General features: G+C 36.3%; 1 protein-coding gene across 1 annotated transcript in view; it reads right to left on the bottom strand.

The window, feature by feature from the left end:
• Nucleotides 1-742: 742 nt before the first annotated feature.
• Nucleotides 743-18,851, bottom strand: part of LOC140166988 (uncharacterized) — a 113,980-nt gene continuing 95,871 nt past the window's right edge. The window contains exons 40-49 of the mRNA XM_072190470.1: nucleotides 18,359-18,513; nucleotides 14,218-14,386; nucleotides 11,785-12,066; nucleotides 10,713-11,033; nucleotides 9,011-9,274; nucleotides 8,081-8,410; nucleotides 6,690-6,851; nucleotides 5,295-5,399; nucleotides 3,111-3,382; nucleotides 743-882 (exon numbers count right to left, since the gene is read on the bottom strand). Of these exons, the coding sequence (XP_072046571.1) occupies nucleotides 3,207-3,382; nucleotides 5,295-5,399; nucleotides 6,690-6,851; nucleotides 8,081-8,410; nucleotides 9,011-9,274; nucleotides 10,713-11,033; nucleotides 11,785-12,066; nucleotides 14,218-14,386; nucleotides 18,359-18,513 (1,964 nt within the window). The 3' untranslated portion in view covers nucleotides 743-882; nucleotides 3,111-3,206. The remainder of the gene's footprint in view (nucleotides 883-3,110; nucleotides 3,383-5,294; nucleotides 5,400-6,689; nucleotides 6,852-8,080; nucleotides 8,411-9,010; nucleotides 9,275-10,712; nucleotides 11,034-11,784; nucleotides 12,067-14,217; nucleotides 14,387-18,358; nucleotides 18,514-18,851) is intronic.

The following is an 18,851-nucleotide window of genomic DNA, read 5'->3' on the forward strand; positions in this document are numbered from 1 at the left end:
ATGATGTGCAATACCTACCAGTAATAACCTCTTCAATATCCCACAATTCCTCCACATTATCCTCATTCTCAGTATACAGCTCTAGACGATATAATGAATGATGTGCAATACCTACCAGTAATAACCTCTTCAATATCCGACAATTCCTCCACATTATCCTCATTCTCAGTATACAGCTCTAGACGATATAATGAATGATGTGCAATACCTACCAGTAATAACCTCTTCAATATCCGACAATTCCTCCACATTATCCTCATTCTCAGTATACAGCTCTAGACGATATAATGAATGATGTGCAATACCTACCAGTAATAACCTCTTCAATATCTGACAATTCCTCCACATTATCCTCATTCTCAGTATACAACTCTAGACGATATAATGAATGATGTGCAATACCTACCAGTAATAACCTCTTCAATATCCGACAATTCCTCCACATTATCCTCATTCTCAGTATACAGCTCTAGACGATATAATGAATGATGTGCAATACCTACCAGTAATAACCTCTTCAATATCTGACAATTCCTCCACATTATCCTCATTCTCAGTATACAACTCTAGACGATATAATGAATGATGTGCAATACCTACCAGTAATAACCTCTTCAATATCTGACAATTCCTCCACATTATCCTCATTCTCAGTATACAGCTCTAGACGATATAATGTGCCTGGTATAAGATTGTTGATTACTTGTATATCTCCACTACCAACGTCAGGGGCAGTGGTGCGTACGATCTCCTGGGTGCTTCCCTGATCGGTGTCGACGACACGCAGCAGGTACGTTTCAAAGTCACCAACTTCCGGGGTCCATTGTACATTGACAGTGTCCGTAGGGGAATCAGTAGCCAGTATGGTAAGAATAGCACTCCCTAAAGATGAAGAGACAGTTTAACAGAAATATTGTAACACTTTTTTTAAAAAATTAAAAAATTTTGTTGCCATAAAATGCTAATATTGAGGCAAACAAATGAGAAACACAGAAAATCACTTTTTCATTCCAGTGCCTATATCGCCATTGCGTTAATCAGATGAACATTCCATAGATTGATTGATTTATTTCATCTTTCTTTAATCAGGGTAGCCCCTTCAGTAACTGGTACTGATCTCCAAGGGGGCTCTGAGTGACAATTTACAGCATACATTGTATAATTTCATATAACAGAAGTTAATATAAATGAATTTAAAAGCAATGCATAGAAGCAAAAGTTATATAATACATACATTGTACATCAGGTTCACTCTTTTTACATCAGGTCTGGTAATAGTTATTATTATGATTAAATACTAATAATATTATAACAATGTACATGTTTGGCAAACATATAGAAAGATAAAAGAATAAAAGTTGTACAAATTTGTGGAAATTTATAAAATCAAATATGTATTTAATCACAATTCTGAAATGCATTTTTAAAAGTATGAAGGGTCATGGATGAAAAGTTTCTACGGATGTCTTGAGGGAGTTCATTCCAAGCATAACATGATCTGTAGTGAAAAGTTCTCTTGCCAGGATTTATGTTCCATTTTGGAATGACAAGAGAATTGAAAGTTTGGCTTCTAGTACCATGAGTATGAAGAGACTACATATAAGTAAACTGAGAAGATAAATATGATGGTGAATTGTGGGTAAGGCACTTGAACACAATTGAATACCTGAGTGGAAGAAGGGCCCAACTCCATCAACACTTTTTTTGAGATACTAACAAAAAACACACTATTTGGAAAAGAGGCAGACTGTTTTTATCTTGAGGGGACCTTGAGTACTGGTACATGAACATACATATAACATACATTTGAAATGATATATGTTGCAATGGCAACGGTACATGTCTTTTAAGATATGATAAACTCATTTTGGTAAAATGGAGTTGGGCCCTTCTTCCACTCAGGTATTCAATTATAAGAAGTTGTTTTTCTCATCTTGTATGTTGTTTATCCCAGTTCTTATATTTGCTGACAAAAGAGTACGAGCAAGTCTATTATGGTGCACTTGAAATGAAGTTGAAAGGGTGTTTATGCAATTTGTCCAAACAGGACTGCAATAGTCAAAGTGTGGCATGACAAGGGCATATTGGCAAGTATCTTAAGGGTATCATTTGGAAGATAATACCTAAGTCTACGGATTATGCCAATGAGCTTTGAGATATTAGAAGAAATATGGTTTACATGTTCATTCCAAGATAATGCAGATTCATGCATGGTGCCAATAAGGAAGCACAGGAAAGTGCCAGATTCTCCTTCTTTATTTCTGTGATCAGTTCAGTAATCAAATCCTTACGATTTTCTAACAATCACAGTAATGCAAAAACTGAAATTAGTCTTCGTATAAGTCCTCAGGCTTGATTGTCCTAACACACAAATATCACACCCTAAATATGTATGTTTTTGGATCCTTTCCCAACATTTGGTCAAATATCACAATTTGAATAGGAATAGGATTCTAGGATTGAGCAATATTTCATCAGTTTATAAGCCAAACTATACAGGATTAGGATTAAGCTATATTTCATCAGTTAGGCCAAACTATACAGGATTAGGATTAAGCTATATTTCATCAGTTAGGGGAAACTATGTAGCATTAGGATTAAGCTATATTTCATCAGTTAGTCCAAACTATACAGGATTAGGATTAAGCTATATTTCATCTGTTAGGCCAAACTATGTAGAATTAGGATTGAGATATATTTCATCAGTTAGTCCAAACTATACAGGATTAGGATTAAGCTATATTTCATCTGTTAGGCCAAACTATGTAGAATTAGGATTGAGATATATTTCATCAGTTAGTCCAAACTATACAGGATTAGGATTGGGCTATATTTCATCTGACAAAATAGAATATTTTGTTTAATCCCTGACAACTATTATGTTTCTTACAGCATTTCTGATTGGTCAATTATGCAATATTTCCAACTGACAGACCAATTAAAATACAGCTTCTAAATATTTAAGTTCAATCCTCTTCAACCCTACCACCATTCTTACCATGTTTCTGATTGGCTCAATAAATCATAATAGTCTTCTTCTGACCAATCAGTAGGTAGTATTCATGGATTATTACTGCAATTTTCTGACTTTGTGAGTAATTTATACTTACTTGTAGTAAAGCTAGCAGTAGACGGTTCACTATCAGTCTTCAGATCTCCTTCACCAACTGTATTAACAACACTAAACTCATACTCTGTGCCTGGGCTCAAATCTTCCAGTTCCAAACGGCGATCCTGAGGGCTTCTGCTGAATGGGCCGAACATTCCTCCGTTGCTGTAGGTGACCTCATATTCACCAACAAAGTTCTCTGCAGGTCCCCAGCCAATGTCAAGTGTGGATGATGTCGCTTGGTTGAGGAATATATCCCTGGTGATTTGGGAACTAAAATGGCAAATAATAATAAAGAAGAGTAAGATATAAAGAGATGACACTAAATTTATGGAAAGGTTCAAACTATTTAACACTTCAGACAACAAACCACCAAAAAAATTACAAATGAATGGTTTTGGTAAAGAGGAGAAATCACAAACATAAGTTTATTCTTAATTCAAAGAAAACATCATGAAAACATGTATCTTGTCTGCTTTCATCAAGCAGTTTTCTTTACAATAGTGAGCTCTGGATACTAACCATAATAACACTAGAACATTGATGTATTTCAACATTCAATGCTCAGAAGAATGCTAAATATCAAATGGTGAGACAAAATGACAAACGTTGGACAGAAAAATAAATATAATTAAACTAAACAAGACAAATGGAGTGAAATAATCAAAACAAGAAGACAAGGGTGGCTTGGATACAACCCGAAGAAATACCAGCAATACAAGCATTAAACAAATCGAGTAGTAAACAAGACCATCCGGACAACTAAAACAAACATGGATCAAGCAGATGAGAACTTGTTGGAAATAGGTAAAGCAGTCAACATTGAATTTTTGACCTCTGACCTAGCAGCCTGGAAAGCTGTCATTGGTTTGTACTTCAGGTTGACATTAACATAGAGCATAAATGACTGCATGATGGATTTGGTGCAAATGTGCAATGACTCATGGATCAAGTATAGAGGAGGAAATTCACTGTGCTTGGGTCATATTAACTTAATCTCAAAACTCATCAGAAATTGGTATGATAATGTCAAATGTCGGTTTATTTGCTTTATATTTTTCTCACTATTTTATATTTTGACCATAGAATTAACATGTGGGTCAACCAGTTTGAACAAAGGCATATTGTATATTGGATATGGAATGTGTAGAAGGAGACATACTGTTTCACTGAATTAAAACCAACTCGGAAATGAAGTGCTGGGGCTTAGCAAACAGGCATTTATAATTTTCCCCTTTTGGTGGGCATTTAATTAGAGAATAATGATAGATTTTGTCTTTTGTTATACAATATCGAAATCATAATGGATGGGCTGGCCAATATTTTGAGTAGTGGATGCCGGCGCAGCCGTATCCACTACGATAAAAAAAATATTGGCCAGCCCATCCATTATGACATGATCTTGGAGAGGCAAAAGACAAAATCCTATCATTTATTCTCATTCTTATTCAGTTTTAATGTATTCTTTGCGAGTAAAACTGCCTTTTTCAGAATAAAATAAAGTTACTTTTGTGAGGACATCCCGTTGTTTTAAATGAACGAAACCATCACGAACATCTAAGCCACCCGAATCGCGTTCTTAGTTCTCGCACGTGTAGTACGCGAACGCATTATCGCGTGATCATTGAGGAGCAACAAGCGTGCCGTCATTGCTTGCGGCGCTACGCCCTGACTAATATCACTATCAACTATTGTGAGATATTATACACCAGAAAACCAATCAAATTACGTGAATTCTTTACAAGACGCACCCATTGAATAAGAATAGAAAATAAAATTTAAAAAGGGAAATGCACATGAATTTATTAACATGTGGGAAAACTTTGAAACAACTAATTAAATTGATATGGCCTTACTAATGTTCCTATCATATTATGTAGGCCCTACCAGTGTATTGTTTATTATAATATCTTTGCTCATTCTATTGTCAATAGCTAAATTTTCAAGGAACATAAACTGTCATGCTTTTCATGCTTTAGATAAATAGGTCAACATATGTAATTTTTTTTTCTGTTTTTGCTGCGATTTTGAATTTTCAGAAAGAAGCAAAATTACATCAATTTTGAACAGACTAGTTCTTGTTTTAAGATCTTAATATTATAAACAAACAATAAGTTAAATAATGCACTGATTGCCTCACACAGTGAAAGAGGAAATAAAGAAAGGAATATAAGAAATGGCTTACTTGTGTACATGCAGACGACATCTGATTCTCTGTCTCCAATCTGGACTTGTATGTTATACTTGATACCGGAATTCAATGGAAAGAGACGGCTGTTGGTAGGTTCACCTGGAAAAAAAATGGAATACAATCAGTAATTTATGAAAGAGTAAACATTTTTTGACAAAGATTTTGTTTTAAACATGCATATTTTTTGTTTGATGGTATGCAAGATAAGTTCAGTAGACTTTGGACAACAGCAGCATTAAAACCAACAATTTTGAGTAACAAAAAGAATATCACAACAACAACTACTATATAACTTCTTGACAACTCATCTTCTTCTAAAGCACATCCCGTCAAAAAAACCTCAACGTGCTGTTTAAAAATTAATGCAAATAACAGCATAATTTTTAAACTATAAACGTAAATCAAAGGTGGCATACGACAGGGAGAATGTTACATATATTGAAGAGATGGGTTTGAAGTTCGCTTTTGAAATGTCCCAAATTAGTTGACGTTCCTAATATGTGCCGGGAGCCGGTTCTGCAGAGTGATTGCAACACTTAAACTTGACTTGTACATGATCTCCAACAACAAGACATTAAAATAAAAAACAATGACATATAAAAACAAGAATGACAGTAACAATATCATTCATGATAGACAATAAATTGATTACATAAAAAAATGACACAAAAACCTGCCAAGTATAAGGGTCTGTTGGAATTGTTTCTGGAAGAGGGTAAATGACCCTAAAAAATCATTGAAAGCTTGAAAATGGTCAAATACACTTTCAAATCACCAGAAATCAGGCCTAGAAATCTGAGGCAGTGCAGGCAAATCCATTTGGATTCTGGCAAGAGAACTTTGCGAGAATCCCTGATTCAATAAATCTACATCCCGCTCCACAATGATTGAAAAATATACTGCCCTCATACGGTTATGACAGTCTGATTTAGTCATCCAAGATGGCGGCTCTGGCGAAACAAAACATCGGCACGCAACCAATGGTTGTTTTTGTTGTTAAAATGCCCTCTCAAATTAGTATTATTGTACAAATTATTAATGATTTAAGTAAATTATACCATAATTTGTCATTTTGGAGGTTCATTTGCTTAAATAATGAATTATAAATAGTCAAACCAGGATTCAAACTGGGTACATATTTTTTTCTTTCTGTACACTGCCAATGCACTACGCGAATCCATATGATTCGCCCGCTTGATGTTTTACGAGAATCTTTGCGTGAATCGATTCGCGAATTCGCGTCAGATTTCTGAGCCTAAAAATTGATTGGTTCAATATGTTTTTATGGTCGTGCATGATCGGTCGTTTACGGTCATGCATGATCGGTGTTTTCGTAAGTCTTACTATAGCAACAATAACAATTACATTAGTAATGACATGGTGACTTACCAATTGGTACAAGATCAATGGCAGCAAGGGTTCCGGCTTCTGGCAGAGCTGTTATAACATATTGCGTCTCCTGGGCTGATGGGTTGTCAAGGGCGCCCCAACCAACGAGGAAATGATCTGTACCACGACCACTAACTTCAATAACTAATGGAGCTAGGTCATCTGCAATGGAAAGAAATAATAAACAGTCATTGAATGATTTCAGTAAAAAAAAATAATATGTCTGCAAAACATACTTTTGGGATCCTAAATTCAAAACTGTTGTCTGCCAAACAGTATTTTGACACCATGACCCTAAAAAACATGCCTAAATTTTCCCCCACAGAATTTTGTGTGTGTGGAGGTGTTTTTTAATCCAATCACACTTTCAAACAGTCAAAATTCAAAGTTGCTCCAATTTTCATAAAAAACCAAACAATTAAAGTAGAGAACAGTCTTTGTCCTACAATGGCCACTGATTGACTAATTTGGCACATAGATTACCCTATTACACAGACATTGTACTATTTCAATACACAGCTCCAGTATGCAAAGATACATGAAGTCATGTTTGTGTCTTTTTTATGAAAACATTGGAAACCCATTTCTGAATAGGAACAAAGCTCTAAAAGGAAACTCAATGTGATTTCACCCTGCTCATCCTATAACTACAAATCAAGATTACCAGCTAAGTGGTCATCTCTGAAGGATTATGACAATACCTGTACATACATAAGGTAACTATAGCTAAGTGGTCATCTCTGAAGGATTATGACAATACCTATACATACATAAGATAACCAGCTCAGTGACCATCTCTGAAGGATTATGACAATACCTGTACATACATAAGATAACCAGCTCAAAAGATAACCAGCTCAGTGGCCACAGCGTTGTCGTATTTAAGTCTGACTCTGAATGTAAATCGTTTTACTTGAATATGCTTAAATGATTTTGTGGTGTAACGTGTTTTGGCTTATGTATTTTTAAATGCCTGTATTTTACATATTTATAATATTGTTTCAAGATTTCATAATGGTTTTATTTTCCAAAATGTTGCTTTTCTCTATTTTATGTACTTTTAATTTTAAGTTATTCTTTCATGTGCAGGATGAGTGGGAACTTCTGTGTTTGGACTTTTCAGCCCATTCACTCATCCTGAATTACTTGCTTTTGTCATGTGTAAGAAATGTAGAGTGTGTATAAATCTACTGTTATTTTGTTACCTTTGTATTTCGCAAGTAATTCAAATAAATATTATTATTATTATTATAGCTAAAGGATTATGACAATACCTGTACATACATAAGATAACCAGCTCAGTGGCCATCTCTGAAGGATTATGACAATACCTGTACATACATAAGATAATCTCTGAAGGATTATGACAATACATGTACCCACATACTCACCTGTTGATCCTTGAATTGATACCGGTTCACTCGATGTATCATTTGGTAACACATCAAATCCAACAATGGTTTCAACGCAGAATGTATACGCTTGATTCACATTTAACCCAACCACTGTATAGCTAAGTGTGTCTGCTACCAGTACACCAGCTGCTTCCACAACACCAGCTTCCACTTTCTCATTTGTGGCGCTGTCCGGATCAACATACGAAATACGGAAACCCTCGTATCCACCATCGGTAGGCGGATTCCAGGAGAGAGAAAATCGTGTTCCTGATCTAGGGAAGTCAACGTTGTTAATTGCTGCAAGGTTTTGAGGTGGACATGGCTCTGTTTGATTTAGAAAACACATAAGATTGTGAATTAATTTTGATATTTTCATGAATATTACAATATAACATTTAGATATCAATTTAATACACCATGGATTTCAATTCATTCCATTTAATACAACACAGATTTCAATTCATTCAATCAGAATTTCTTGGGTTTGCACCTAAGCTCGCATATATTTTGCTCTCTTTAATTTCATGTTAAATAAAGTGAAATCATCTTTGGGCATAACTCAAGGTTTAATTATAGGTCCTTTAATTTTTGTCATAAACATGAAGCATATAATTCACTCCTCAAATTTGTTATGATTTTTATTAAACATTTGGCTATACATAAAATACATACTGCCACGAGAGCTTCTGGTATAAACTGTAGGCCTGAGATGAGCTTAATATTACTATTACAGACACTGGGGATCATAAAACATAAAGACTCAAATTGAGGCAGTTTGATTTGCCTTATACACATTATAATTTATTCATAGATTCTTTGTTCATAGATTGGGTAAAAGAATGTACCTTGCGGGACAAGTGCATTAGACGCACATTATTTTGTCCAATTTTTCTCTGAACAAGCAATAAGTAGCATTATACTCACCGGTATAGAAAAAGCCGCTGTTTTCCGACTCCTCATCCAGATATAGTACTCTGATATTGTACCCTTTACCTGCCTCAAGCCCATTAATAGTGTAACGTGTATTCGTCGTTCCAAAAGTGAGTGGCAGAGCAGTGGAGCCTTCTTTGAACCATTCTACTGTATATTGAGGATTCTCAACACCAGCTTCATCAATAGCCCCCCATTGAATAGTCAGCGCATTTTTCGCTTGAGTTTCTGTAAATATTTCTAATGGATCCAGGCTCTCTGTGAATATTGTTAAAAAAACAAGAACTCATTTTTTTATTGTGGTTAAAATTAGGCATTAAAACTATTGTCAGTCAAGCAGTCAAGTTAGCTCAATTGTATTAGACTTTCACTCAATTTTAGAGAATATAAAAAGGGGGGTAGGGATTTAAATAAATCAACGCACATATTTGTAGCAATATTAATCCTTCAGTATGGCCAAATTTGGTTCATTTTCATGCAAACAGACAAATGGATAAAGAGAATTGCAAATTTTGACCCACAATCTTTTAACCAGGGGTGATTCAGCACCCCAAAGACGGCAATTCAGTGCCTCCCTAGCTACGCCACTGCCATACTGTGCAAGTATGATATGGATGACCACTAATCCCTTATCAATGAGCAATTAGCTGATATCAACATTTCAATTCAGTGCCCCCCTAGCTACGCCACTGCCATACTGTGCAAGTATGATATGGATGACCACTAATCCCTTATCAATGAGCAATTAGCTGATATCAACATTTCAATTCAGTGCCCCCTAGCTACGCCACTGCCATACTGTGCAAGTATGATATGGATGACCACTAATCCCTTATCAATGAGCAATTAGCTGATATCAACATTTCAATTCAGTGCCCCCTAGCTACGCCACTGCCATACTGTGCAAGTATGATATGGATGACCACTAATCCCTTATCAATGAGCAATTAGCTGATATCAACATTTCAATTCAGTGCCCCCCTAGCTACGCCACTGCCATACTGTGAAAGTATGATATATGGATGACCACTAATCCTTTATCAATGAGCAATTAGCTGATATCAACATATCAATTCAGTGCCCCCTAGCTACGCCACTGCCATGCCCCCCCTAGCTACGCCACTGCCATACTGTGAAAGTATGATATATGGATGACCACTAATCCTTTATCAATGAGCAATTAGCTGATATCAACATATCAATTCAGTGCCCCCCTAGCTACGCCACTGCCATGCCCCCTAGCTACGCCACTGCCACACTGTGAAAGTATGATATGGATAACCACTAATCCTTTATCAATGAGCAATTAGCTGATATCAACATATCAATTCAGTACACACCTAGCTACGCCACTGCCATGCCCCCCTAGCTACGCCACTGCCACACTGTGAAAGTATGATATGGATGACCACTAATCCTTATCAATGAGCAATTAGCTGATATCAACATATCAATTAATGACATATGTATACAAAACACTGTTGAAAGTTTGTCTATCACTAGGAGAGGTCATTATGGTCTACCCGCTGAGAAAGTGACTGACCAAGGGGAGGGTAATTTTATCAATAATTGTGGAATTAGTAGTTTAATTTTTAGATACAGAAATCAAGACTATATAATGATTTGTAAAGCACACAAACTCATATGTATGATGTGAATTTGAAAATAAAGTTTGATTTGGTTTTAACAAAGTTACCTGTGGTCGCTTCTATTTCCAATCTATCGCTGAACTCTGGCTCTGGATCTCCATCTACCCATGTGCCAATTTGAACCGTGTATGTATTACCCGGCAGTAAGGTGTCAATGCACCGGTATGTATGATCCGGTGGTAATGCTTCATATTGAGGATCTCCCGCAGGTAATGTGGCAACTCCCGCAGGTGGATAGACGACAACACCATCTTCATTTAGGATTTTGATCACATAGTTGTCGAAGTCTGAGTGAGGTCCGTCCCAGTAAACGCAGAATCCCCGGAGATCTTCATCCCGGATGGACGCAGTGAATGGACCTTGTGGTGCTAACGGGGTTGAACAAAAGAAGAAATAAATAAAACAAATCAACTATCAACTAAACAAATTACTTACATTTAAAACAAGTAAATAAACAAATGAATAAATAAAAGAATAAACACATGAATATACACACAAATCAATAAAGAAATAATTAAATAAATAATTTATCATCATCATTGCTGTCAAATTTGGCTAACTAAAATACATTGCATGAGCAGACAACGATAGGGATAGTAGCTATTTGTAATGTTTTATTAAATAGATGTGCGATATTGTGACCAAATTGCCCTATGAAATAGATATGAAACATTGTGATCAAATTAGCCTATTAACATATGCACACTAGCAGTCAACGCTGAGGACAGAAATTTACACCTACAGAGAGGGAGAGTTATTTGTAATGTTTTATTAAATAGATAAATATGATTGTTGATTGTCTGGGTCAAGAACAGTCAGACAAAATATCTCTGATAATCCCTTCATTGCCATGGGAACCAAATTATCAGCTTCTAAGAACTGTTTTGATTGGTTACAAAGACCAGTATATCATGTATTGAGACAATCAAAGACATGGTTAGAATAGTCAGTAGGGCTAAAGGGGGGTTAAGCTCAAAATTGCTGCAAGATCTAAAAGATCTATTTTGATTGGTTACTGAGATGATTATAGCATGTAATTAACCAATCAGGGGCTCTGTAGGAAAGGAAGTAATGCCCAAGGGATTAACTAAGGAGGAAGAAGAATTTGACAGTCAGTACCTGTTACTTGCTTGATGCAATTCTCTGCTGGTACTGGAATATTGATTCGAAGCACTTCACAGCACACCTCATATTGTGTTCCAGGCCATAAGTTCTCAAATTTCACGTATGGATGATCTGATGGGCTGAACTCTTGCACGCCGTGGACTTCATCCGTTGCATCCACTCTGACAGTGTGACGGTATCTGTACACATCGGTAAGGCCTGTGACAGAACCCCAGACTGCCAAAATACTTGTGGAGTATACGCCAACAATTTCACATTCACCGAATTGGACATTATCTGTTAAAGAAATCAAAATATAGTTATTTAATACACTCTTAGCTAGGAGTTAACCAATTAGAGGAAATTAATTTTGTATAATGCACGAGCGTGCACTCCACGTACTACAATATAGTACGGTGCTTTTGGACACATTCATTTTTCTTGCAGGTTGATGCATTAATATTTGCTCAGATTTTCCAACATTTTAGTGACAATTTTGTAATAAAAATAGCAGAAATCAAAAGGATTTTGTCTTGTGTATGAAATAGGTACTGCGATGTTGATGCATCTAATGCACTAGCCTCCCCAATGGGGCTCCTGCATTAGACAAACCAATATCTCAGTATGCAATGAAGCTTTCGCTACGATGTACCCAAAATTATACCAAATACATCAAAGCAACACCGATAGTTCACTCAGAACTTTAGGTTTAATTTAACTGGTTTTTGTTGACATCTTGATGGCGAGTTTAACTACCCTTTTTTAGTAACATCTGTGCAAATAAAGTAACCTTTTCCCCATTTTTGCTGTTATTGACACCCTACAATACAATTGTACAAATTTTTTTGGTACACTGGTGATACACAACTTATTATATAAGTGACCCCCTGGGACTTAACTACCTCAAGGTAATCATGATATAGGAAAGTGGAGACAAACTGCATGCAAGAAATACCCTTCAATCCAATATAGCTATCATTTCCATGACAACCAGTGATGCGATGACCTTGAAAATAGTTTGAAATGATTTCTTTTGTTCATACTTATTATTTGACAAAAAACGAGTGTCATAACATGTGTACTTTGAAAAAAAAACATCAGTAGGTCTGGAGCATCCCCTTTAAATAAAAATTGCATCACATAGGGCCCACTTCTATGGAAGTCAATATATTTTCATCCAAATTCATTTGTTTTGGTATGATTATTAGGCTTTGTCTGGGTGCTGTCAATATACTTGTAGGAAATTCAGTAAAATTAAAATAGGCAGAAGGACAATCCAAGTCTTAAGTTGGGTCAGTGCGGAGTATGACCTGGTGGTGTTTGCACTCAAAATATTGAGACAAATAAAGCTGATACACAAGAAGAATGGAGTGGGTTCTGTAAAGGAGATCCCAAAGCTTGATTGATTTAAGAGGTGCAATTTCTGCATTGTGTGCAATTGTGCATGATTTGTCTTGGGACACAAATTTGATATATTATTGGTCTTAACTCCAGAACCACAAGACCTATATAAACATATCAGGCTCAGCTCTACATCACTACCAAACTCAAGGTAAAACAAAGTCTAGTCCTAATCCTAACCCTGCTCCCCATTTCAGAAAAATACACCACCAATTTTTTTTGGATTAAAAAAATATTATCCTGTTTTGCCTAATGAAACATAGCTAAATCCTAATCCTTTAGTTATTCCTAACTGGCAATGAAAGTAAAAAATTTTAAATTAGGTCAATTTTTTTTAAGAAGGGCCAAAACGTGCATTTTTAGGGCATTTGTTGACCTTTTTTATATTCTGTGACAATCAAGAACAAAGACTAATCTCAAGTTATGCATTCTAATTTTTGGAAAACATTTTCCAATCTTTTTCATAACCAATTAGCAAAAATAACATAAAATATTAAAATTATGAGCTAACTCTTACCCTATACAAAATTTTGAATGCTTAGACTTGTGCCAAGTCTCAATTTTGTGACTACAATTGTAAGAAAACAAGCAAAATTGCATTTTTTTGGGACCATTTTCTCTCAAATTGCAAAAATATTAAAATTTGACTTTTATTGCCAGTTAGAACTGACTAAAGGATTAGCATTTATTAGCTGTTTCATTTGGCAAAACAGGATAATATTTTTTAATCCAAAAAAATTAGTGCTGTATTTTTCTGGAATGGGGAGTAATTAAGTCCTAACCTTAAAATCTAAGCCTAAAGTTTGTTCGGGTTATATAAGGCGGAAATGATTTGGCTTTTGTTACTGCGCGCATCAAAAAAGTCCCAATTCATGCTTGCGTAAATTCAAATAAGTGTGCGACAGTCACACATTACGCAACGCACAACTAGCGTAAGCATTGCGCCCAACTGCGTGCACAACATTCTACATCAATACACGGTGTTATAAGTCTTATTTTTTCCGCATTGTATAAGCCGAACAAACTTTAACATTAATTTAGCCTTACTTGTAGTAAATGTAAGCATTGCAGGATCACTACTGAATGTAAGCATTGCAGGATCATCAGATGTTTCCTGAGCAATCAATCTCACTCTATATTGTACGTTGGGGTCCAGGTAGGTCAATGGAGCCTCAGTCCCGTCTGTAGAAAGGGGGCTGTCCACATCGTCAAAGTGCTAAATACAAATAATATACATACTCACTTTTACATTTTCATTGATTCTTTAAAAGTAGCTTAGCAAAATAGTCCACTGACCAAGTGAGCAGAAGAAAGCAAGATGCAGTGGCATAGCCATGACTCTTTCTAGGGGGAGGGGGAGGGGGAGGGCAAGGTAACTTTCAAGGGGGAGGGGGCAGAATTGGACAGAAATGGTCAAAAATGGGTTAAAAAGTACAAAAAAGGCATACAAATTTCTCAGAGCAGCTAGCATCACATGGGGGGGCAAGATGAGGGAGGGAGGGATTGAGAAAGAGAGGTGTACAATGCCAGGAATGGGGAGAATAACAGCAGACATCTAGATATCCACACAGATATAATCCACATACCCAGCTAGTGAATTATGTATGCAGTCGGGATAAGCGCTCGATTGGGCGACCTCGCTCAACCAGGCAACTTTATACAGGTCTAACAGCCAAATTGCAAAAGCAAAAATATTTCTTTGCCAATGTGAAGCGGTCAGCCCTTTTAAGACATGACCATGGCGTGACACTCTGTGCACATGAACAGTTACAGCAAAAACACTGAAAATAGCGACACACGCCTGAGAAAGTAATTCCATAACTTTGCACATCAATTTACACAATTTAAACTTGGATTTTTGAAAAATCATTACCGGATGAATAAAAAGCGAAAAATATTATGTACCATATTTTTGACGTTTGAACAAAAATTATGCACAAAAATATTAAGATTGAATGTCGCCATATTCGCCAATGTTTAATCAAAATTAAAAATAGCCATTTTTAGCTTTAAAAAAAATCACACCATTGGGGCTCATAAAAGTAGGTAAAAAAGTCACAATTTATATGATTAAAAAAAGAGTTTGTGCAGTTTTTTCAGTGTTCTGTTAATATTTTAAGAACAAAAGGAAAGTGGGGCAAAAATGCACAAAAAAGGACATACATATATATATATATAAACAAATTCAAAGTATAGACCTCTGGCAAGGCAACCGTTACTTAAAGTTTCACGGAATACCCTCACTTACGATCATTGGGTAAACCGATCATCAGACGGATAGTTTGTCATGATTTCAAATGTACAGAAATGTTTATACGAGTATATACATTCTGTGGTGTCAAAATCATGACGAACCAAGCCAACCAGAACAGTCTCTACTCCAAAAGAAGTCGAGAGTGCTCAACCACTAAAAATAGTGGGGGCGTATTATAACAAGTTTACTTTACAAGTGACTAACTTTGGAATTTTAGAGTGCTCAAACCCATTACAGGTGAGCAATAGAAACAAATTCAAAGTATAGACCTCTGGCAAGGCAACCGTTACTTAAAGTTTCACGGAATACCCTCACTTACGATCATTGGGTAAACCGATCATCAGACGGATAGTTTGTCATGATTTCAAATGTACAGAAATGTTTATACAGTATATACATTCTGTGGTGTCAAAATCATGACCGAACCAAACTCAACCAGAACAGTCTCTACTCCAAAAAGAAGTCGAGTGCTCAACCACTAAAAATAGTGGGGGCGTATTATAACAAGTTTACTTTACAAGTATAACTTTGTTTAATAGACAGAAATGTTTACAGGTGAGCAATAAACATTTGTTATAATACCTCTCAACTATTTTTAGTGGTTGAGCACTCTCGACTTACTTTTGGGTAGAGACTGTTCTGGTTGGATTGGTTCATCATGATTTTGACACCACAGAATGGAATACCTCTCACTTACGATCATTGGGTAAACCGATATATACTCGTATAAACATTTCTGTACATTTGAAATCATGACAAACTATCCGCCTGATGATCGGTTTACCCAAAATCGTAGTGAGGGTATTCCGTGAAACTTTAAGTAACGGTTGCCTTGCCAGAGGTCTATACTTTGAATTTGTTTCTATTGCTCACCTGTAATGGGTTTGAACTAGACAAAATTCCAAAGTTAGTCATTGTAAAGTAAATTTGTTATAATACGCCCACTATTTTTAGTGGTTGAGCACTCTCGACTTCTTTTGGAGTAGAGACTGTTCTGGTTGGCTTGGTTCGTCATGATTTTGACACCACAGAATGTATATACTCGTATAAACATTTCTGTACATTTCTGTACATCTGTACAATTGAAGTCGTATCTTGCGTGTCACTTGGCAAGACAAACACACCAATGAATGGGTACTTGCCCAGATCGATCCAAAAGTAAGACTCTTGACAACAGTGAGAAAACACAAGCTACAGTACTTTGGTCACGTAGCAAGAGGCAGTGCAGGAAACCTTGCTAGAACCCTGTTGCAAGGAAAAACACAAGGTAACCGAGGCAGAATACGTCCACGTACATCATCGAAATCAAACATCAAATCCTGGACGGAATGACCACATACACTGCACCCAAGCCACACAAGACAGATGCAAATGGAGGCTCATCACAAGACTGGCTGCAACCCACCCCCATGATGAGGATGGTACCTGAGGTGAGGTGAGGTGAGGTGAAATCATGACAAACTATCCGTCTGATGATCGGTTTACCCAATGATCGTAAGTGAGGGTATTCCGTGAAACTTTAAGTAACGGTTGCCTTGCCAGAGGTCTATACTTTGAATTTGTTTCTATTGCTCACCTGTAATGGGTTTGAGCACTCTAAAATTCCAAAGTTAGTCACTTGTAAAGTAAACTTGTTATATATATATATATATATATATATGCACGAATGGAAATATCCATCCGATAGTCTACACAGGGTAAGGTTACCCAGGGTAACCTTACCCTGGGTAGACTCTATACAACTTTGTAAAAATCTGGATATATATCCGTGTGCTGTTACTAACCATGCTAACACAGACAGGGTATATGACGTATGACTTCTTGCCAACGTGTAATGTCTATTAAAATTATACTCCTATGAACATTATACATTTTTGGCAGTGTCAACCCAGGGTAACCGTTGAAGACATATTGTCAACTTCAGGTAGTTAGTTTAGTGTGCTGGTCAACCTGGGGTAGTCACGATGTACACTTTAATTTAATACACACATTTATGTGAACTTGAAAGATGAACATAGTTGAAATGCCACATGCTGGGAAATTTTGATATGTGCAATTTAGGCGCTCAATATTGTCAAAAATGTTACAGGTATATTATTACTCAACTTTCTATTTTACTGGTATATAGGCCTAATTACTTTATTCTTCCTTTATCTTTTTAGTTTCTTTATCTTTCTAACATTCCAAACACCGGCCAAACCCAATATCTTCTCACTTTTCATTCTGAACTTACACGTGTTATCATGGTTATGGGTTGATAAAACTGTACATAATAAATTGTAAATACCAACTTGGACTACTGCACGCATACATGTACCACGGTCATGTCCACGCCACGGACGTTCTGTGCTGTGTAAACACTGGGAACGCTGCATAATGTCATATTCATGAGCTGGTCATGCTGGTCGGGGGTTTCCCACACAAACACCACCAAACATTTTAAAATGCTTTGACCCCGGTGTTGCATGGCAACCAACGGGAGTGTCACGCTGCATGCATCAACGATGATATTGTACGTTCTTTTAATACTCAGACCCCAGTCCCATTACTCTGTTATAGCACATGAGTGCCTTATACCGGTATAACTTGGAGGCCAATTGATATTTATCGTTATTTATTAATGTGCAAACTTGAATGTTGTCCTTATTAAACGGGAATTAAATGTATATATGAGAACAGCTCTAGGGTGTACATATATCGTAACTATATATCAAAGTCCCTATCACATTGTCTACCCAGGGTAAGGTTACCCTGGGTAACCTTACCCTGGGTAGACGATCGGATGGGTATTTCCATTCGTGCATATATATATATATATATATATATAGGGCATAGCATTTTTGACTTTTAAGACAAAAATGCTATGCCATATACATATACTGCTTAGGGTTTAGGGTAGTTGCAAACAATAGTAAAAACAATATTAATACATACTACTATCTTTGCAGCACATTTATATTGAGGCTGATCATCCCATGGTTCATAGAACACCTTATAGTTGTAGTCCTTGGCACCAACTTCATTCCAGTTCAATAATGCACTGGTTGGTGTGATGCCACTTACAGTGAGGCCAGTTGGGATAGGAATTTCTGGCAAAATTAAACAAACAAAATGAATAAATTATTTACATTCAGGTTGGTTGGTGGGGAGCATGACCTAGCGATGTTTACACTCAAATATTGGGCTATTCCATTTAAAATCCACACTACCTCTGTGGAAGATTTAGCTAAAGTCTTCCACAGAGGGAGTATGAGTTTCAAATAGAATAGACATTTGGGTAACTTCCATTTGAATTTGAACTCCAGTTGTGGAAGATATTGGTAAAACCATAATACAAGGGGAGTATAGGTTTCAAAATGATTAACCCTGATGACCAATTACATTTGAAAAACGTACGCACTCTATGAAGGATATTTCCCCAATCTTC

Source organism: Amphiura filiformis, chromosome 12 (assembly GCF_039555335.1).
Source record: "Amphiura filiformis chromosome 12, Afil_fr2py, whole genome shotgun sequence".
Lineage (NCBI taxonomy): Eukaryota > Metazoa > Echinodermata > Ophiuroidea > Amphilepidida > Amphiuridae > Amphiura > Amphiura filiformis.